General features: G+C 35.8%; 1 protein-coding gene across 1 annotated transcript in view; it reads left to right on the plus strand.

Annotated features, from left to right (window-relative positions):
* The window catches only part of LOC120632283 (protein pellino), a 107,476-nt gene that overhangs the window by 18,093 nt on the left and 65,561 nt on the right, over positions 1–23,822 (plus strand). Inside the window, exon 2 of the mRNA XM_039902116.1 lies at positions 5,849–5,953. Within this exon, the coding sequence (XP_039758050.1) occupies positions 5,849–5,953 (105 nt within the window). The remainder of the gene's footprint in view (positions 1–5,848; positions 5,954–23,822) is intronic.

The following is a 23,822-nucleotide window of genomic DNA, read 5'->3' on the forward strand; positions in this document are numbered from 1 at the left end:
ATATTCTGAGAAGAGACCCGTGCCGTGTTGTCGGCTAGTAAAGGGATGATAATGGTGAGGTAACTGTAACCTAACCTAACCTTTTTTTTTTTTTTTTTTTTCTTGGGGAAATCCTCATGGATATCACTACACCACGAGGAGGTGCAGTGGTTATGCCGGACTCTTACCGACTAAAACCCCACGGTGTTCCAACTCATCGCCTGGTGACTGGGTCATGGGAACGCTTTCGCACACAACCACAACCCAGTCAGAACCTAACCTAACCTAACCAACTCAGATATCGCAATAAACATTTCAACGAGGTATATCGGTAGGTAGGTTGCAAGATATTTCTATGCGCTACCTTACGAGATTTTTCAGTAGATTCCTATATGAGAATAATTTTAACGAGGCTCCATATTGTATCGTCGTTGTTTCCACCAATTGGATTTATGGCATACGACAATAGAGAAGAAGAAGAAGAAGAAACACTTTATTGCACGTAGAACATACAGGAAAAGAAACAGTAAGGAGTATACAGTACACAATGTAGACATGCAAAGGCGGCCTTATTGCTGCAAGCAATCTCTTACAGGCAACCTTTGTAGATAGGACTTACAGCAAGAGAACGGGATAGTGCCAAGAGTGTTGATAGATATACATAAATACCAAAATGTAAAGATACAAATACATATATAATTTAAATAAATATACGTAATATATAAAATATACATGATATATAAATAGAAAATATACATAATATATGTAAATATATAACAAACATAATATATATAAGTAGATTTTAACACACAGTTAAAAAAAAAAAAAGAATGTAAAGAATCTACTTCAAATTTCATCACTCAAAGAGAGGTAGTAGTCCTTCAGACGACTCTTAAATATCGGAAGGGAACTACTTCCACGGATTTCAGCAGGCAGATTGTTCCAGAGCATAATTGCTTTAAAGGTGAAAGAATTACTGAAGAACTTCGTTTTACTAAAAGGGTGAGAGTGTAACTAGACTAAAATAAAATTTGAAAATGAAATTCCTAACCAAAAAGGAGATATTTGAGATCAAAGTGGCCAGAACGACGAAACGCTAATTTCATATGTAATGACCTAACATTATGGCAATGATAATATTATACCCATTCCACTAAACGGTGTCTATGTGACACCATAGCGGCATGTTAATTACTTAGCGGCAACTTTTTGGCTGTAGAGTGGTAACTAGACCCGGTCGAAGCCTCCCACTAGACCAGACCAAATAAAATTTAAAATTATAAATCTTGAAATTTCTACTGCCGGGGATCGAACCCTGGACCTCTCACTTAAAACTTTAACGATCACCACTGCGCCAGGGAGGTCAAACCTATGAATAAAAAGCCAATTTAAAGGTTCACACTAAAATAGTTATCAGCGACCAAAATAGGTACTTATCAGCGTACATTTCATTACGAAAAGACTGCATTCGGGAGGCCATATTAAAGCAGAGCTATCAAATCTGTTACTAATGATATGAAATTTATATTTATCGATGGGTCAAATTGGTTAACACGTCATGGGTTAAGAGTCGAGACTTAAGATTGATGTGAGATATGGCTATTACAATTGTGCGCAATTATTATTTATAGTTAACTAACAAAACATGTTGTGGCTTGCAAAATTGTACCTTTATGGCCATGTTTTTATTGTAGCTTAGATGTTTTAAACGCGTTTACCGTAATAAAAAAAATTATCGCACAAAGACAATTAATCACACATAGAGAAAATATTGAATTTTGCGTACCGATTGTTACATTTTAAATGATTTTCTTACTGGGTTTTTCTAATTTACACAGACCGATAAAATTCACTGTTACTCGGCCGAATTGTCTGTTGGAAAACGACGCGGTTGCTATAAGATTCACGTGTCTGTGGCATTGTTTTTCCCGAACGGATAAACCGATTTTGATTTGTTTTTTGTTTGAAAGTTGTCGATTTGTTGTTGTTGATTAGTCGGGAGAGTTCCTAGCTGTTTGATAAGAATTCGTCCAAGATGGCCGCCGCCACAAAATGGCGGATTAAATATTTTATCGCATCTCACACAATATGAGTTTAATCAATAGAATACTATAATAACATTATGACAAATTTCAAATCCAAGATAGCCGTGGCACAAAGTGGCTAATTACTTTTTTTTTTTTACAAAAACAACCCACTAACTAAACACTATAAAAGTTGGGGGTTAATTAAATATTAATTCTACACATCTGATTGTATTCGCGAAGGAAAGCTCTGCGAATAGGTCTGTTTACTATTTAATTAACTTAGGCTTATTAGTTTTGTTAGCGCCTTTGATAAAACAGTGATTAGCAAATTGTTTAAAATATCATCAGTAGCCACAGAATTAAGAACGTACAGAAACCGTGTACACGACTAATACTGAAGCATCAGAAAAACAACTCCACTTTAGTAGTGTTTCTCGAACAGGCGGTTTGTCACTTCATACCATTTAGCAGTTGTCAGTAATTATTTTACCTTGAATGTTCTAAACGGTTACTATAAAATGGAGAAAATGGGAAAACTTTGGGAACTAGCATCATTCCGCGGTTGTGAAGTGAGATGTGCGCGAGGCGTTTGAATTTTTTTGGACACAAGACACTGCATGCAACAACCGCTTAATGAGGGTTTTTATTTTATTTCTCTACAAGTTAGCCCTTAACTGCAATCTCACCTGGTGGTAAGTGATTATCCAGATGGTAGCGGGCTGTTAGGGAGTATGGTAGTATGCTAGTATGGTATTATAGACATACCTTCACGTTGGGAGAGACTTTGAGTCCAGCAGTGGACAGATAAGGCTATTGAAACAGAATTAAGAAAATACAGAATCCGATCTCCCTGTCGCTACGCTGTGATTATGAGCAGGAGATCCCTGATTCGATTTCCGGGAGGGCCAATTTGGGAATTTATAATTTCTGAATTTTCTCGTCTGGTCTGGTGGGAGGCTTTGGCCGTGGCTAGTTACCACCCTACCGATAAAGACGTGACGCTAAACGATTTAGCGTTTCAGTACGATTGCGTATAAACCGAATTGGGCTATGGGTTTATTATAACCGCCATTACCCCAATAGGTGAACCAATTACTAACATATGCATCATCACTTAGCAAAAAAAAAAAACCTTTTAAAATATGCATCGTTATCAGCGTCTTGTTTTGTTGAGTACGAGTTGTGTTTGACTGCATCTGTACCAACCGGTTTTCCAATGGTCATAACAATTTTACATCACTAAACTCGAAACTTGACCCACAGCAGTCCCAAACCAGTTTTCCATAGAGATCTTAGCCTTATGTTCTTGACCTGCGGTCGTTTCATTGTAACTCGGAGCGGAAGTGAGATGGTGGGCGGGAATTATTTCGATGCTACGCTACCAATCCTTTACCAGTAATGATGTTTTTTCATAAATATACGCTTTCCATGCCAGTTACTATTTATATTGTAAAATCTTTTACTTACTCAGTTATTTTTTTTAAAAGCTTAAATTCGGCAAATTTTAATAATTAACACAATGAATAAGATAATATTACTGTGATCACAAGCTATAGAATTTTATCCGAAATAAATGTTATTATTATTATTAAAGATACTCTTAATTACTAACCTAGCCATGACGTTGCTCACGACTTGGTCTTGTGTTTTTTTTATGTACATACTTTTAAAATTACATTCATACAGAAATCTGTTTGGTGTACTGTTTGGTGTTGATTATAATGATTGAAGAAATTATAAATTACACCATACATATTCTCCTGCTTTTCGCGGAGTATAGCAAATTTAGCTTAATTTTCATTATATACTAGCGTACCCAGCCCGCTTCGCCGGGCTTGATTTTGCTTTATTTTATTTAAACAATAAACAAGCATCATTAAATTATAAATTTAAGTCTCAGTCCATTCCGCACTACCTGAGTTGACTTTATTCTCGTTACACATATTATATGTTATATGTTTGAAACTTCCACGTTGTTTTAGTGATTAGTATGTTTAACGCCAGATCGCGAGGTCCAGGGTTTTAACCCCGGGTCGAGTCAAAAATTGTTCGGTATTGTGTATATTCTGTTAGAGAATTTCCAATACCAGCCTGGAGTTAGGAAATTGGTTGTGTCTACCGGTCCTCGGTGAGCACATTAATCATTTAATCATTTACTTGTGATTATAGCCTGATGATGATGATGATGACCTATGCAAAATTTCACAAAAGTTGACTTCGTGGCTAAACATTAAATAAATAAAAAAATGTACTACGACACAAACATCGCCATCTAGCCCCAAAGTAAGCGTAGCTTGTGTTATGGTCACTAAGACGACTGATGAATATTTTTATGAATAATATACATAAATAATTAGAATATACATATAAACAGCTAGACACTGAAAAACATTCATGCTCATCACACAAACATTTTCGAGGTGTGGGAATCGAACCCACGGCCTTAAGCTCACAAAGCAGGGTTGCTGCTAACTGCGCCAATCTGCCGTCAAATAATAGGTCATTGCATATATGGTCTTAACTAAGGCTATATTCATATTATTATAATCCCATGGAAACGATTCCTTCATTTTTTTCCGGGAATAGCGGTATCTGTCTTAAGGATGCAAGCTGTACATGTGCTAATAAACATCATCAAGTTTGGCGAGGTTGAACAAACAGACTGACGTATTTTCGCTTTTATATTATTAAACCCAAAATGTGTTAGTATGAATGGATTTTACATCTAAGTGAAACCCACTTGTTCTTTGAAGGGATAATTATTACATTTGTCTGAGTGATTAATGGCAGTGTTTTCAAAGTGCTTTTACAAACCTACGCTTAATAATTTCGTAATGTAAACTTCAGCGGTTTAAACCTACCGAGTCAATGGAACATGTTTTGTTGAAAGAAAACAACTGTCTTTTGTTAGCTATAGTTTACAAACCAGCCTTTAAATCTATAGCTAAGAGATTCATTAAATGAAAACGAAGAAACAACGAACGTATATACTCGTAAAATATGTAAACATAAGTTATGTTACAACTGTAACGGATCGAATATAAGGTATAGATAGGTCTGACTTTCTACACACGTGTAGATATTCGTGTTACTTCCATTTTGTTGTGTTATTAAAAGAGGCAATTTAGGAATTTATTATTCCTGAATTTTCTCTCGTCTGGTCTGATGGCTAGTTACCGACACAGACGTGCCGCCAAAACATGAACCGTTCTGGTACGAAGTCGCGTAGAAACCGATTAGATGTATGGGTTTAATATATCTCCAACACCCTAACAGGTTAGCCCGTTACCATCTTAAGCTGCATTGTGACTTACCACCAAGCAATATTGCAGTCGAGGGCCAACTTGTAGCGTAAGAAATAAGTTTATTAGAATGGTTTCAATAAGTGTTTGTTTATCGGGATGGTGGAATAAATTGTGTATTATGATAGTTAAGCTTAATTTGCTATACTCCGCGAAAAGCAGGAGAATCTGTATGGTGTTATTTATAATTTCTGCAATCCTTGTAATCCACACCGAACAGATCTTCGGCAATGTATAATCTTCGGCAATATAGTAAAATATAACAATTATTTATTGTAAAGTCAACATCTCATGGGGATGCCCCGGTTTTGGAGCGAAACGTGCGTAGAGGGTACATTGCATCTGTTTGGTGTGGAGTATAAGAATTGAAGAAATTATACACCATACAGATTGTCCTACTTTTCGCGGAGTATAACAAATTAAGCTTGATTTTCATAATACATCAAGGATTTCCGCAAAGTAACGCCTCCCGCTTCTATACAATGAATAAATTGTAGCCTATATTTGTTGTAATTAATTGAATGTTGTCTGTCTTCGCAGTGCTGCGGACAGTGCGGATTCACCAATACTGGAGGAGGCTGGCGAGAGTGGCTCGGAACAAAAGCCGAAGCCCCTCGTCAAATATGGCGAACTCGTCATACTCGGGTAAGTGGAGGAACCTTCGCATTTGGTTAATAAGCCTGACCTTAAACTAGATCTCTTTATGTGATTACGCGTTAAGTAGATGTATGTAGATTATAATATACTTACCGGTTTCGATGACCTCTATCAAGGAGAGTGAATGAAGCTAAACTTTACGAAGCTATGTTTTCTGTATACTTAGATGGGTTGTCGGTGATGGCTTAATATGATTCCGAAATGTGATCGCTTATAAGGAATCTAATAAGAAGACTCACAAATTCAATTCTTAATTTGCGTGATTGCAGGTTAACAAATTTGATCTTATAATAAAACATAACAAGTTCCGCGCTACAATCTGCCATTCTTTGGCATGCAAATTATAACAACACCTTAATTATAATTTATTTTTTTCATTTTATACAAAATGACTGAAAATTAAGGTATCTAAACTGTGATATTACATAACAATGTCAACTTAAAATTAAATAATATAAAGTTAACCAAAATATAAACCTAGAAACACAATTATGTAAACTTTTGGTTTAAGATACTGAATAAAACTGACGAAGCATAAGCCATTCAATAATTTTAATTTTAAATTTAGGCAGACGTATGTCAATTAAAGTATTTGGTAATCCCTACTAATATTATAAATGCCAATGTAAGTTGGTTTGTTACGCTTTCACGCAAAAACTACTGAACCGATCTTCATGAAACTTTGTACACATATTTTTGGAAGTGTTAGAAGTAATATAGGATACTTTTTATCCCGACATTAAGCAAATGTAATCTTTCAGTTGAATGTTTTAAACTCGCGATAACTCCTAAATTAAATGTCTGAGCATACAGAATGAAAGTATTTAATGTCAAATAAATATAGTTTTATCAAAGGGCCATAGTCCACCACGCTGGCCCAGTGCGGATTGGTGGACTCCCCACAACTATGAGGACATTATCGAAAATTCTCAGGCATGCAGGTTTTCTCATGAAAGTTCCCTTCACCGTTCATAGCTTAGAAATTTAGAGGTGCGTGCTGGGATTCGAACTTGGCCCCCGAAAGTGAAGTCCAGCTCCTACTCATACAAAATTCCCAGCCTACTGGCTATCACCGGTTTTTTTCTAATAAGTGTATTATAAAGTAATACAAAGTATTTATAGACTTAGTATTTAAACATAAATAATTCTTGATTTCCTTTTGGTGTAACACTTCTAAGGTATTATATTAAACATATTATTATACATATATATCAGTAGTTTTGCATGTTATATTTTTCATTATAATACTCGTTACTGTAATCTGAGCCTTGTTAGTAGAAATAAAATATAATATGTTCATAAAATTGGGAAGGAAGCGGCATGTCCGCCTAACGCGTCATTATTTCCAAATAAAAATGGAGGTTAATACGGTCAGGGCGTACGGTGAACCGTAAACAATCCATCTTGTCCTTCCTTAACCGTTCTCTCGCCATATACGTGAGACGTTACGTGACGTTTAAAGCAAACATAGTACGTTGATGGACGAATACTAATGGTAAACGCGCATACCAGATGCACTGCTGCACGTGCACTTTTCGGAACGTGTATTCTGGAGGGGGGGGGGGGGGGGGGGATTGACTCATTGGAAAAACCCTTCAGTCCTCTGTTGGACTGAAGGGTTTTCCAATGAGAAGATTTGCTTATAATTCGGCAGACGGGTTGACGAGCACAAAGGACGCTGCTATCCATTTTGCAATATATTCTTTTTCCTTAGTCACCTCATCCGACACCCGCCGATAACCCAGTGGGTACGACCTCGACTGCAGTTTGGGGGCCGAGTTCGAATCCCAGGACGTAGTTTTAACTTTTCTAAGTATGAAACAATTAAAATATCACTCGCTCAACAGTAAAGGAAAACATCGTGAGGAAACCTGCATACCTGAGAGTTCTCTATTATGCTGTCAAAGTGTGTGAGGTCAACCAATCCGCACTGGGCCAGCGCGGTGGCCTTCTCACTGTGAGAGGAGACCTGTGCCCTGTAGTGGGCCAGTAATGGGTTAATATGATGATATACCTTACTCCATCACCCGTTAACGTTAGCAGGCGAAGGATTGTAGGCGTGGTAATAAATTAGTATGGCCCAAAGTAAACCTCACTTTATGTAAAAGAAATGTTTATTGTATGGCAATAATAATTTATAACAAACTAGCTGTTGCCCGCGACTTCGTCTGCGTTTGATTTTGTTTTTAAAGTATTCAGTATCGCTAAGCCTTAAATGAGGGGTTTGCTGCTGTCCGCTGATGAGTTTGGTCCTCTATCTCCAACCAAATTCATCAGATTTACACAGTTTGGGCAAAATTAAACACATGTTATAACCTCTATAGTACAAAAATAATTATTTAAATCGGTTATGATTTGTCGGAGTTATGGTGTAAAATCGTCAAACACTTTCATCCCCTCTCCCAAAGGAACCGAGCTTAATTGAAAAAGTTTTTTTTTTAATTACCACACCCGATTTTTTTTTTACAAGAAACTTAAAAATATTCTTTCAAAACCAAAACAAACGCGTACGAGGTCGCGGCCAACAGCTATACTAACGCGCGTAAAACCAACGGTTACAGCTAGCCGTTTGATACACGCCACTAGGTCACGGCATGGCATTAATTTTATGTAATACTTCGCAATATTTCTTTGGACGCCACAGCCAAAGTAAACTTGATTATTTTTATTTTCCTTCAGAACGTTTTATGGGCGAGCTAATATGTTACACATTAAAGAATGGGCTGGACACATGCCAATATCATTTACGTCCAACTGCGGAGTTGCCAAAGTGAAAACGAGTTTTAGATACCTGTTGGTATATACTGTTAATATCGGTGGGAGGCTTCGGCCGCTGCTAGTTACAGCCATATCAGCGAAACATACCGCGAGGATATTAAGTCTTCTTTTAATATCATGAAGATACAATTATACTTCAACAAACATTTATTTTAGCACCGTTGCGGTCTTATACCCGTTATACTTCTCTCCACAGATTTAAGAACATACAGAAACCGTGTACACGACTAATATTGAAGCATCAAAAACCACTCCACTTTAGAAGTGTTTCTCGAACATTTCTTTCTATTTAGCAGTTGAAAGTAAATATTTTAACTCTAATGTTCTAAACGTTTACCATAATATGATGAAAATGGGAGAATTTTGTGAGCTAGAAACATTCCGCGGGTGTGAAGTGAGACGTGCGCGGGGCGTTTTCACTGTTTTTGGACACAATGCACTGCATGCAACAAATGAACGAAGGTATGTTCTTAGTTCTGTGCTTCTCTCTACCAAACAAGGAGCTTGTGTTCAACAGTGGACACTTAGAAACTGAGATGGATGCTCTCTACCTAGGGAACCCTAAAAACCATCGTTTGGTTTTACTTAGCAGCCATCTTTATAATATTTTTAACAGCATTTCACGAAGTGGTCGATTTGCCGTCCTTCGTAACAGTAAATTGTTCATGGTTCTAAAGAACTTGCTATTAAAGTTATCAAGACCGTATATTAAAACTACATAGTTTTAATATATGGTACTTTATTGTTATGTTAGTCCCTATTATTGTTTGTAAGTGGAGTAGGTATACAACATTATAAAATAATTGTTAAATGTGTCCATATATTAAGATACGTTGTATACACGTTGGCTTCCTAATCCCTATCCTAGTTTGTTTGTTACGCTTTCACGCAAAAACTAACTAACCGATCCTCATGAAACTTTGTACACATATTCTTGGAAGTGTTAGGAGTAATATAGGATACTTTTTATCCCGACAATAAGCTCGGTTCCTTTGGGAGAGGGGATGAAAGTGTTTGACGATTTTACACCATAAATTATAACCAATTTAAATAATTATTTCTGTACTATAGAGGTTATAATATGTGTTTAATTTTCCCCAAAATTTGTGTAGATCTGATGAATGTGGTTGGAGATAGAGGACAGAACTGCTTAGCGGACAGCAGCAAAGCTCTCATTTAAGGCTTAGCGATACTGAATACTTTAATTTTTGCCACATCAAAAAACAAAATCAAACGCAGACGATGTCGCGGGTAACAGCTAGTAAATAAATAAATAAACTATTGTTCAACGTATTTTACCCGATGCATTTCTTTTTATTGACATTTTATTAGACAGTCATAACTTATTAATGAGAAAGCATCGATCACTAATAGTGGTCGATGTGAGCAAGTAACAATGTTGACTGCTAAGTAAGGGCGCGTTCACATAGAACGTCTGTTTTACAGGTCCGTTTAAACGTATACGTTACTAGCGTATGTACTTGTATGAGCCAGTTCACACACATGACAGTACTCCGGATCCAGTAACAACAGAAATACTGATCCGCAGTTGGTTGGCTTGGCAGTAGCACGGGGGTGCGCGGGGTGCGGTGTGCTGCACACAGCCGCCATTTACAACGTCCATCCTCGTAGAAAGTAGACGATACACTGAAGAACGAAAGTACAGTACGCAGCGAATATTCTCCAGTAGAGACGGATCAGTAAAAACGGTCCTGTAAATGCTGTGTGAATATTAACACCAGTAGCGATGGATCAGTTAAAATGGATTCTGTAAAATCGGATTTTCTATGTGAACGAGCCCTAAGTGAGTGACCTTTGTTTGGTCAGCAGTAATGTTACGCGTACAAACAAGTAAAAATAATATTGGCTACCTAGGCATTGCCTTGCCGTGTGGTCCAAATAAACAGGATACACGTTTTGAAACAATTTACACGAGTTCTGAATTTTGAACTTGCTATACAAAATATATATGTGTACATTTTCTGGGAACAACACAAGTATAGCGCGGTGATGGTAAGTTACGCGAAAAAATAATGTACAATAGACCAAATAAAAAAATTCTTTTATTTTAACATGGTTAGTCTATTACTAATTAAACCATAGATATTAAGCAAACGCTGAAAAAAATACGCGTTTCTTTTCATGAAGTCGTTCCGCAGTTACAGGTCACACGACTCAAAAATGAAGATTCAAGAGGTCAAGCAATATTTAAGCAAAGTTAAGTTATATAACTTTATTCTCATTCATATCTTTAGAAGAGAATGCTATTAACGGTTTTATGGTTGAAACGTTGATAACTACTTTAATTGGGTAAATTCGGTTATTATCATATTTTTATCGAACCAGTTTTTTCCATCTGCAATAACTAGGTATCTTGTGCCTAGACGTAATTACTTTCCACAGACTTAATTTCTTTTACTTAACAGAATTAATTTCTTTTGTCGTTAGCTTTTTTTAAGCAATTAAAATATCACTTGCTCCAACGGTGAAGGAAAACATCGAGAGGAATGCCTGAGAGTTCTACAGGTTGTTCTCAAAGGTGCGTGGAGTCCACCGCACTGGTTTTATTTTTATTCGAATTGTGTGTAGCTGGTTAACCCTAATGATTTTAACAGCGTAACGCGGACTTATTGGCGGGCCTCGGAATGTGCCTCGGAGTGCCAGGAAGAAAACCACTGGGCCTGCGTGGTGGACGGCCTTAACACCTTCTCACCTTGTAGTGGGCCGGTAATGGGTTGATATGACTATAAAGTACAAACTTCTGCTTTAAAAGTAATTCATTATAGACGATGTTGGTTTCCGTAGGAAGGCATTGATAAAAAAAAATCTAAGTAACGATATTTTATGCGCATTTTGTCCCATAATCTTACTTAACATAACTTTATTTACACATTTATTTTCACCTGACAGTCGAATAATGTAAAGTTTATTACCAAACTAACTGTATTTACCGTTTAATTTCAACGATTTTCATTTTTCATATCAATCATTACAAGTCGTTTTCAAAGTTATTTCGAGTGCATACCACTTGAGAACACGTAATTGAAATAGTACACTTGACATTTAAATTGCGTACTCTATGAAATTCATAATTATTGTAGCCAAGACGCATTTACTCATAGAAAACTTGTTGATTTTGTATTATCAGTTATTAATTTGTAGAATATGCGAAAAAGGATCTACAAGTTAAACGCATTGTGAAATCGTGAAATGATAGTAGGTATCACTGGATCATCGCGAGCATTCGTCGTACGAGCGTTTGTCACATTTGTTCGCAGACAGAAATCAATCATTTTCAAATACATCTTATTTACGTCGTAATCGTACTTGAAAGAAAAAATATATTGTTATGAGTCTAACTTTCTAAACACATGTATATTCAGCTACCTGGAGCCTAATCTTGAATGGTGATTAACAGTAGCTGTCGACGATGCGACTTCCCGTCCCATTGGGTCAAAACACATTTTTAATTCCAAAGTGCAACGTCGGTAACATGGCATCTTGGTATTTTCACCAATGCGACAGAGTTCCCATCTCTAGAAGAATCACAAGATTCGATGTCGAAAGCAATCATTCGACTACAGCGAATGACTTGAGACGCATAGGGAAAAACTACTACGCATACAAGTGAATCAAACGAAAATGGCATCGACTCAATGGTGCTAAACGTTTAAAAAGCACCTAACAGGCGTACGAGATAAACTTTTTAACAGTACGATTTCACTATAAATACAACAAACGTTCCTGACCTGTCTTTAGGTATGTGCGTTTACTCTTTCTGTAATGACAAAAACACACTGTGGTTTATGAAATTTATACCAAGAGATAGTGTGGGATTTTCGCAGCACTAGGACATGTTACCTTCTTATAGGACATGTTACTCGATGGTTCGTTTTGAAATAGGTCATTAACGCCAATGCGCGGTATATGCGTATAAGCTGACCTAACTTGATGTGATTATTCCAATGCGAACATCGCAACTGCGGTTTTTGACTGAACTTGTTGCTTTCTCGCTCAAATTGCGTATTGCCAATGGCTGTGCATTTTTTGGAATTTATAGAATACTGTTTTCATTATGATCTGTGTACTTATTCCGTTTGTTATTTTACTGTGAACTAAGTCAAAATTGAAAATATTTTGGCATTAGGAAATGGTGTAAAGGAGCCCCTAAGTCTAGTCTGATAACCGCGCTATTTCTTTGTCGGAGAGTGCAAGCATTGTCGCTCTGATATCGCTTGTTTGAGTTGCTTAATCTTTTGCGGACTTCCCGTATCGTGAATCGCATTCCTTTTACAATTGTTATTTGGCTCTTCAAATAAGGGTGCACTCTGAATAGAAAGTTGCATTTTATGATGCAATTTCCTCAAGCAGTCTTGGTGAAACCTTTTCTTGGAATGGATTTGTTCATTCGCTCGCACCATTTTTGTTAACCATTTGTGAATCTTTTTTTTACGTTGGTTTGAGATTTTGAATATTTCAACACAAGTAGAATATTGTAAGTGGAGATACAATTCTGAAGCCTAAAATAATGTAACCAAAAAAATCTTAGTACATTGGCGTAATTCGTTTTTTTTTTGTTTGCGAACAGACCTTTGTAATACTAACTGTACCCGGAAATGCTTCGCCAGTGTCTCTATTGATTCAATGAAATATTAAAAAAGCGATTAAAAGCACGTTGACGCCATGGAACTCTATAAGGATTCGTAACCTTTGACTAATAATGACAAAAGATCACCTTTTAATATTTAATTATTTTAAAGATAATACCGCCTCATTGTACGGTCTAATTTAAGATATAGGTATAACTTCGCTTTTTGTTCTGGTTTGTGTTACAAATAATATTACTTAAGGCTGTATTATTTAAGTTATTATATAACTGAAATAGGCTGAGTCTATTAGTATTTCCAATTTAATTATGTTTATTAGTCCATTTATTTAATTATGTAGGATTTTTTTTGTGCTATTTAGATAAACTTTTTTTAACGAGATAATGCGTTATAATAAAACATTCAAAGTATTAAATACCTTTTTTCTATTTTACTAATATTTTGTAGTTTTTTCTACAAACGTAGAATAACGCGAAAGATAAAATTTTATAAAAAATATTTTTATCTCGTTATGAAGTATATATACTTCTAACGCATGTAAAAACAAAACTTATGCTTACTAACACACACGTTTTTTTAAATCTTAAAGCTGTTGAAGTAAGTGCGTTTAAAATAAACAGTTGTTTCTTTTGTACGGACAGTTAACCGATTACTTTTTAGCACTTAAGTATTCTATTTATTATTTCGTTATTTTATTTACTTTAATTAATAACTTTAAAAGACGCTTGCGCAATCAGATTATAACTTTTAGCACTTAAGTTCAATTTATTTCTTATATATATATCGTCATTTTATTTAGTTATATTAATGCATTTTACAGGCGCTTGCGCAATCAGCTTATGTTTATTTTTTTAGAATTTATATTATATCCGCTTGAGTCTAGATTATTTAATATAAGCTTTCACTACAATTACCCGCTTACAAGTAACTAACATTTAACTAACTGTATCGTGTTAGATTTTACGATAGTTTGCGTTTTCTTCCGCAGTTGGTTCTCTGATGTAATCCAAGTGCGTGACAACGGGACATTCCTCTTCTAGATTCGATCATTTATTTGTATTATTTCCCTCCCTTCTTATCCATACTAATACATATTATTAATGCGAAAATGTTTGATGGTGGTCTATGACCTAACTTGATGCAATTGGGAATCTTATTTAGGAGGGTATTTATGAATTATAGCCTTTGTTGACTATACACGGCACCACACTTTAACTCGAAGGGTAAGACCAGCACTATCAAGGTTTTTTGACGTGACAACGTCTTATAATTCGATGAAGCCGGCTGCACGCACGAAAAAACATGACGTATGCGGCGTTACCTCGCTCTGAGGCGTTCCAAGGCTTGAAGTGCAAGCGACAGCGCGGAACGAGCGACAAAGGGGCACAGTCGGCCTCCGCGTTCGACATCTGTCTCTCTCCTACTTGAGTGAGCGATGCGTCCGCCTGGACAGCTTCTATACAATAATACATTTACATGTTTTCGGCAAGGATGAAGTGCAGTGAAAAGTGAATGTGGTGTCAATTGTTTATAGCAACTATAATATCCATCAAACAAATAAAATTAAAATTTTCTTTTGAAAAATGCAACCATTCCATCAATATTTTCTTACGACGTTGTCACGTTCAACTATCGTCAGTAAGCCGACTTTATTGACAACCAATTTTTTTTTATAAGCTAACTAAGTTTCACTTCGGTACGCGCTACCTTCAATATCAACTCATAACAGGCCCACTACAAGACGTCTCAGAATATGAAGCGATTAGCTAGTAGTCCACTCAGCTGGCCATATGCAGATTGGTGGACTTCACACCTCTTCACACCTCTTTGAAAACATTATGAAGAATTCTCAGGTATGCAGGTTTACTCACGATGGTTTCTTACACCGTTAAATCAAGTCGTGTAAAGCTGCTTAAAACGCACGTTACTCTGAAGTTTAGAGGTGCACGCCGCGGATCGAACTCAGTACCTAGTAAAGGGAAGCCGAAGTCTTACTCTCTAGACTACCACCGCTTTTCAACACAAATAGGATACGGAATATAATTAAATTTTACGTCCATTGCACACAAGTGGCATCTCTATTTCTTAGTTTAGCACTTACGTCGGCTAGGGTTGGTTAGGTACACTGAAATTTAATAATAGGTGGTGTACAAATTAATGGGCTGCCTTCGAAGGTAAATAGGAGAGGTATAGCTATTACCTTCGTGTGTCAAAAACTAGCTGTTTCCCGCAACTCCGGACGACCTTTGAATACCTACATTGCGCAGCGGTGGGCGCTGTGGTTTTATAGTCAAAGGTCCTGGATACGATCCATGGCAGCAGCAATTGAGAATTAATAATTATTGTTTTTCCTGGTCTTGGTCTGGTGGCGGGCTTCGGCCGCGTCCGGTTACAACCCAGCCGACAAAGACGTGATGCCAAGTGACTTAGCATCCCGGTTCGATCTCGCGTAGAAACTAATTAGGGGTATGGATTTTATAAAACTGCCGTAACCCTAACAGGTTAGCCCACTACCAGCTTAGATTGCATCATCACTTCCCACCAAGTAACATTGCAGTCAAGGGCTAACTTAAAAAAAAAGTGCCCTTTATCTTTCTGGGATAAAATATATCCTATGGCCAAAAATATATCAAAACTTCACAAAGATAAGTTAAGCATGCTTAAATAACAAATGGATTTTTTACATCCCGCGGATAACTTTTGCTAGCAGCTTTTTCCGAGATTACTTCTTCCGAAATTAGTCCATCTCCAGGATGCCAGTGCCGGTAATAGACAACAAACAAACACAATTTTGCATTTACTATGTTAGTTGGGATGGAGCTTTTATAGACTAGTGGTTCAATTGCTGAAAACGCACGTAAGTCCGAATAGTTAGGTTACTCGGTCTTTATTATAAATAATAGAATAAGAATATAAATAAATAAATAAATATTTTTATTGCTATACCTACATGATTTGCATGCTGTTAAGCGGAATTTGGTTAAGAGCTAACCATAAACCATAACATTTAAGACCTGTATACTAACCTGAATTCGAAAAGAAGTACATAAATTAATAGATGATAGATTTCCGTCCCACAGAAAAGGAAGCCGAAGCTTTACCCACTAGGGCCTAGTTACTAGGCTATCAAATCAAAGGAAGTTGAAGGGATGCTAAACAGCTCACCTAAGGAAGTGATCATTAAAGCAAACATACAACTAGAGGAAGTCAATGACACTTAATAAAAATACAAATACAAATATATACTCCTCTAAAAAGTAATAACAGTTAAATTTTTCCTCCTTCAATCGCTGGTACATGGTTATATTATATCTCACGTGTCAGTATACAGTGATATTAAAACATGATTCCAGCTATACTGTATTTTTTATTAACGTGGTTGATTATGTTAACAATATTTACATTACTTTTTCGTGCAAATTATATATTGAAAATAAAAAATATACACGAGTGTGTTTATGAATAGAATGAATAAAATGATAAGGTGCTTTCTAAATTTCGCATGTCTATCATAAATCGAAGGAGTTAGGAGGGATGCTAAACAGCAAACTTAAGGAAGTGATCATTAAAGCAAACATACAACTAGAGGAAGTCAATGACACTTACTAACAATACAAATATATCCTCCTCTAAAAAGTAATAACAGTTAAACTTTTCCTCCTTCAATCGCTGGTACCGTTATATCTCTCACGTGTCTTCGAGATACTCGTATTTACATATCTACAGTAATATTAATACATGATACCAGCAATCCTTTTTTTTAATGTCGTTGATTGTGTTAACAATGTTTACATTAATTACTTTTTCATTGAAAATAATAAAAAGGATTTTCTAAATTTCGCATGATTGTTTATATTATTTTTAAAACAAACTCTGCACTAAAAGGCCATGTAAAGATTGTTAACATAATAAGAAAGTCACTGCGAAATAACTAACTGCCTCTGTTTTTTATTCCACTACTCGATTATTTTGTTTTTTCCATGATATGGACATTCAATGATCATTATATTTATTTATTATTAATGAATAGGAGAAATGGGACGGATTAACTGGGTTATAGGACGAAAAAAAAAGTCACCGTGTATTGTGTTTTTGTATATATACAGTCAGTATAGATATGTAAAGATTAGGTAATCATTATCCGCTAAGTCTGTTTTGTATTTATTAAAAAAACCTTTGTGTCTGGTTATCTAACCGATCGATATTTCTAGTAATGCGCATATGAAAATTGTAATTACTAAAAAAATACGATCTCTACGTCTTTTTGATTGTACAAATAAACATGAATTATAGACTTTGAAACGGGAATGAAATATCCATACTTATTAAAAATGTACATTAGTAGAAGTTCTTAGTTAATGCCATTCTGAGATAATGATTCTAACTGTTCTACATACATCGGAATCTGTTTATTTTAAAAGTACCTAATAGTGGTATAACATACTCGTAAATTAATGAACTTTGAAAACATTACATTCATTCTTTTGGCCAGACGTATAAAAAGTGAATTCGACTAAAAGTATTTATTATTACTTATTTCGTGTTACGTAGAGACGAATTTCCAACAAAACATTACACCTAAGGAAGTAGGTAATACCCATTTAAAGTTCAGATTAACCACGGACAATCCCACTAAATTACTTCGAAATTTGTAAATCACGTGACCATGTCGGAAATGTTGCGGTTAACAGCCTTTGTAATCGATTTTATTTTTGTTAACTGTGCCAGTAATATTAACGATTTATAAATTTTGATGCAATCAGTTAATTATGATTGAGTATTGACATCGGGGAGTTTATGAGTGAGATTTACTTATGCCTAGGCTTTGTTAGGCGCGAAGCCGATTCTTAATCAATTATCAGAACCACGCTACTCTACTTAATGCCGGTTTGCTTTATTCCACGATTATCATATTTAATCATATCGATTATCATGGATATTAACCATGCGCTTAACGTGATCTATGAGTCGCTAATTCGGACAATGCTAATTTCCCAGCTCCAGGTTTTTACATGAGCAAATTATAAAAAAGAACACTAAATCCAGTGCTAAAAGATATAAATAAATAAATATACTACGACAATACACACATCGCTATCGTAGCTTGCCAGAAGAACCCAAATTATAAAAAAAAGAACACTAACTACAGTGCTAAAATATATAAATAAATATTTTTATGGATAATAAGATGACTGATGTGTTCGGAATAGGCCAATGGAGGGACCAATTAATATGTAAATTTAAAATAAATCTTGCTGATGTGGGGATTTGGCAAATTATCCTGGCGGCACCTTATTCAGAGGTAGCCAGAATGCTATTAGATTTTAAGTTAAGATAAGAGAAAGGAAGTATCAATTTTTGTAAAGGGAACGATGGGGCTGACATTCTTATTGTTAAGAAAAGTCCCGAATAAATAAAGAATTAAAAAAAAAAAAGACTGATGAATATTTTTATGAATGATATACATAAATACTGATAATATACAGGTTAACACCCAGACACTGAAAAACATTCATGTTCATCACGCAAACATGTTCCAGTTGTGGTAATCGAACCCACGGCCATTTACTCAGAAAGCTGGGTCGCTGCCCACTGCGCTAGTCGGCCGTCATATTCAACTTGCCATCCACAAAAAATTAAAACATTAAGATTAAGAACAAAGGAGTTTGAGAGCGTGAAATTGATTTCTGTAATTTAATAGATCATCAGACCTTTTTTTTTTGTTACGGTTAGGCAACCTATTTATCTCGTTTTTTGTTGATATTTTTTTTTTAAAAAAAAGCGTGCTCTGCTTTTTGACCACATGCTACAAACATACTCCTTTGGCCATATACGTTGCAAGTTATATGAAGTAGGAATAATAAACATTGTTTATTGAATTTGCTATTAGATACATCATCATCATTATTATCAGCGTCAAAAAATTACCGGGCTGTTACAGGGCACGGGTCTCTCTTCTCAAAATGAGAAGGGCTTAGGAAGTTATCCACCATTCTGGCCAAGTGCGGATTCGTAGACTTCACGAGCCGTTGAGTACATCATGGAGAACTCTCAGGCATGCAGGTTTCTTCACGATGTTTTTCCTTCACCGTTAAAACAAGTGATATTTATATTGCTTAAATATCAAGAGGGAAGAGGGAAGATAATGGATCTTCCTGTGCCAAACCTTTATTCGTCCATCTTCCCAGTCATCTTGACTGGGAAAATGTGGAAAATATGTCATCCTAATCATTCTTTGTTGTATAAACAGACGATGGACGGTAAATTGATACAATATTCTATGAAAGATTATTTCGTGAGTAAACTGTATCCCAAATCGACCAGCTTAGGACAGTTTAAAAGGATATCTGCATCAATTTTTGATGCGAATGTCTCTATAATATTGTAGGGGCTTTTATATCGAACTTTAAATTTTCTAGGTAGATTTAATGATCGAAGGAACTTCTGCTTAGATAATCGGAAGGAAGAATCTGCTAGATAATACCTCCAAAGATGTTATAAAAATTTCACTTGCACGCAGATATGGGCGAGGCTCTAAACGGTTACTGAGTTAACGGAATATAGATTGGAGATTTAAATAATTTTTGAACTCGCCAGTACGCCCTGCTACTGCCAGTACGCAGTAGTCGCTCAGGTTGGCCTAACTCCGAAAAAGTCAGTGGTGCGTGACTGCGAAAGGAAAGCCGAAGCCTTAGCCTACCGACTAGGCTATCACCGCTTCGCTTTTTTTATTACATTACTTCTTATTGTCATTGGCGATTGAGCAACGACTGCAATAGCAGACTTGACAGGCTATTTGTCAGTATCTACGCTGCGACATCAGTGACTACTTTACATAGATATATGTCGTTCTATGCTATGGCATCCTTAAACCCATACGTTACAAGATACTTACATCGACCCCGTCAGTTGTGAGGCTTGGCTAGGGTTATATTACCCTCACCAGTAATTCGATTATAACAACTTCTATTTCAAGTATTAGTGTCGCTGAGCAAGAGCCCAAGGGGAGGCGACATAGTTTTACAATCTTAAAATACACTGTTTATGTTAAGTTTTTCACTGTTCAGAGCAAGAACTTTCAGAGATTGCGTGGGTCTTATTAATAAATGTTGCATATTGTTGGAATTAGATAAGAGAGTGTGGCTGGCGAGAACTGGCTTGAAAGAGCGCTAAACAGAGCTGAGTGGCAGAAAATGGAGGAGGCCTTTACCCACAAGGGGTCCTTGGTTTCATAACTCAATTTGTCAAAAAAAAAAATATTTAACGTAACAAATTTACAAAAGCTTATATTCTTATCTATTTTTATATTTATCATGTTCTTTTTTTTTTTGTTCTTTTTCAATCAAGGAATAATAAGTCTTTTTTATTTTATTACTATTTATTATTGTTGGAATTATTTTCCTACTTCAAGTGATAGCGACTTTCAAATGACAGCCCGTCAAGTTTTTTTTTTTAATAAAATCAAGTAAAACGACGGACCTAGCTAAAATATACCTAAACACAACAGCATTTCGCATAGCATGCAAGGAAAACTTCCTACAAATACCCGCCATATTGTTTCCAGATACCTGAGGTGTAAGTGTTAAGCCGCATGTGCCTGTAATTTTTCTTGTTCTAAACGAGCCATATTTATAAGGAGAGCACTGTCGCCTATAACACAGGTTTATACATAGCTTAGGGACAGTTGATTTCTGTATATCCGTGTAAATTATAACATTAATATCAGTTATACCTATAGTGCAGATGTAATGTAAATTGTACCTATGTTTTTTTGAACAATAAACAAATATTATGGCATAAAAATAATACTTCCCAAGACGAGCTCTGTTAAAGGATCTACTTGTAATAAAACCCTGTGTGGTTTTTAATTCAAACGGAGTTTTACGCAGAATCGTAATTGTTGGTCTGAGTCTATCACTTAATACATACTGTTTATTATTCCCCATATCCTATCATTAAGATCCTATTATTCAAGATAGACCGATTTTAAGCAGATTATAACCGCGCTTCCTTTTGACAAACTTTGATCTTAACAAATAGTTGGAACAGATTAAAGTTCACTTCCAAGGGGTACCTAAATATTTTTTATCGTGTTCCAACAATGGCAAATGTGACTCTCTAGTTCACGATCCGAGTTTTGGGTAAGTTCTTCATTAATAAAGGAGGTTTTTATCCACTACGCTGTAGCTGCTACTAAATAGTAACTTTTTTTTTGTCCGCGAGTTCGACGGCGTTAATAACGGTTTTTTACAAATCCCGCGGGAGACGTCTGGTCTCGCGGGGGGGGGGGGATTTTAAAAATTATCTTTGTACTGGTAAAAAATGGTTAAAATCAGTCTTGTTATTTCCGAGCTTATTGCGTACAAACATAAAAAGAAATATTTATTTTTTTATTAGGAGGATAGATGTAGATTTATATCCTGGCCACAACGTTTCACTGCGCCGTGGCATTGTCTACAATCAATTTATATTAAAAACTCGCGATACGCTTTGAATGTCTATACCCTGGAAATAAAGGAATAAAAATATCTCACAATATAACTAAAAATTTCAAGTCGATGCATCAACTACTTTTTTAATTTAGTGAATATAGTCATAGAAAGCTAGATTTTTATTAAAAGACTTATGCATGACTAACTACGCTGTACGCATAAGTTTGGCGTACGCAAACGTTGCAAGCATTTGAGAGCGGTATTTAATTTGGCTACGTTCATACTCAAAACTAGACGTCATCTGTACCAGACGGCAGTCTGAAAGCCAGACATGTTGAAAGTTAAAACTGCAACCATACGGGAATATGTAACATAGCACCTACTAAAAATTCAACACCATAGAATGTCTTTGCCGTTTCCGCTTGGGCATTACACCAGATATCCCTGTTTCTTGTACTTCTTTAAATTTTAAATTATTTATTTGCCTATTGCACGATTTATTTCAATACTAATATCGTGAAGAGAAAAGATTCGATTTTTATTTAAAGTTTCGTTGTACAAATAGATAAACCGATAACTAATAACCTTTAAAAAAATACTATTAATAATAAAATGTATTAAGCATAGAATAACGTTACGAAAAAAGTATTTAGTGTTGTTTATAGTTTAGGAGATAAAGAAAAATTAAGGTGGGTCGGCTTTCTATACAGAAGAGTCTGACCCAATTGTGTGATCCCCCTCACACAATTTAGTGATTCTAGGTGATTTCTGTATCACGGCTTCAATAGTTTTGGTGGCTCTTGGATTTGATGCGAATTATGGCAATCGAAAGATATAGCCGTGTATTTCGGTTGTATCAGGTTTGTAGGTATATTTGTCAATTGTTTTCGAGTTACCCCGTCTTACAGATTTCTCATGGAAATCGGAATTGGAATCCTATTTAGTCCTTTTTTATGTTATTATTTGCTTACTTATATTAAGTGTTTGATCCAAATAGTTTAAACCTATTGTTCTATATATAAATTTCCCTAACTTTTATTATCTCATCAAATTCCTGACTTTGGCTATTACTATGTAAAGCCAGAAAAAGGTTTTATTAATTTTTATTTTTTTATAAACAATCACATAGTTAAGTTTGTTGTATACTTGAAGCATTGCCATCGGTTTAGAATACACGCTAGTTAGGAAACCCTGCATCTTGTATTTCTCGCCATGCCCAACGGAATATTGCAAGCAGCAGAACACATTATGTCAACGCAGTTACGCGAAATTATACAATAGCTCACAATAGCTGCACTTGCTCGGCTTCCCATGCGACGTGAACGAATCGACATTGTACCATTTCTTGCCTAACAGCAATATAGTGTATCAATCATACAGTTCAGGTACGAATTTACAGCCAAAAGGAAGTCTGAAATCGTGTTGAAATCTACGAGTATCATAACATTATTGTTACGTTTCATACAATTTTAAAAATAGTTCAACGGGTACACACCACAACATTATTATGGTTTTTGTCGATATTTCGACTCAGTTGCATGGATCGTGGTCACGACGGGACTGCGGAGGTGCGAGATGTCGAGTTGGATCTAACTACCCGCTGTCCAACAAAAATAACATGAAAGCGGGTAGTCAGATTCTGCCCGGGACATTTAAGAAACGTTGATTATACACGACAATCTTAGTACAAAATAGTACGTTTCATAAAGTGTTAAAGAAGTGAATTGGTATATTGCATATCCCATAAATGAAAAGCCATATCCATATATAAAAAGTGTACCTATTTAATAAAAACAAAACAAATTCCTCAAGATTGTATGTCTTGCTATCTATAACTTAAATGTTAAAAGTTTTACACCCACACGTTACTATCAGATAAGCAAATCGCTTGCACTCTCAGCTGTTTTTCTAACGGAGTTTGGGTAGTTTTCTTTTTGAAAATTAGCCCGTGACTGCAACATCACCGAATGCTAAGGGATGTTTAGGTGTATGTAGTTATATTAAACTAATCCATAGCTTATAGCAGTTCACTACTTGACT

The sequence above is a fragment of the Pararge aegeria genome, chromosome 19, assembly GCF_905163445.1.
Source record: "Pararge aegeria chromosome 19, ilParAegt1.1, whole genome shotgun sequence".
Lineage (NCBI taxonomy): Eukaryota > Metazoa > Arthropoda > Insecta > Lepidoptera > Nymphalidae > Pararge > Pararge aegeria.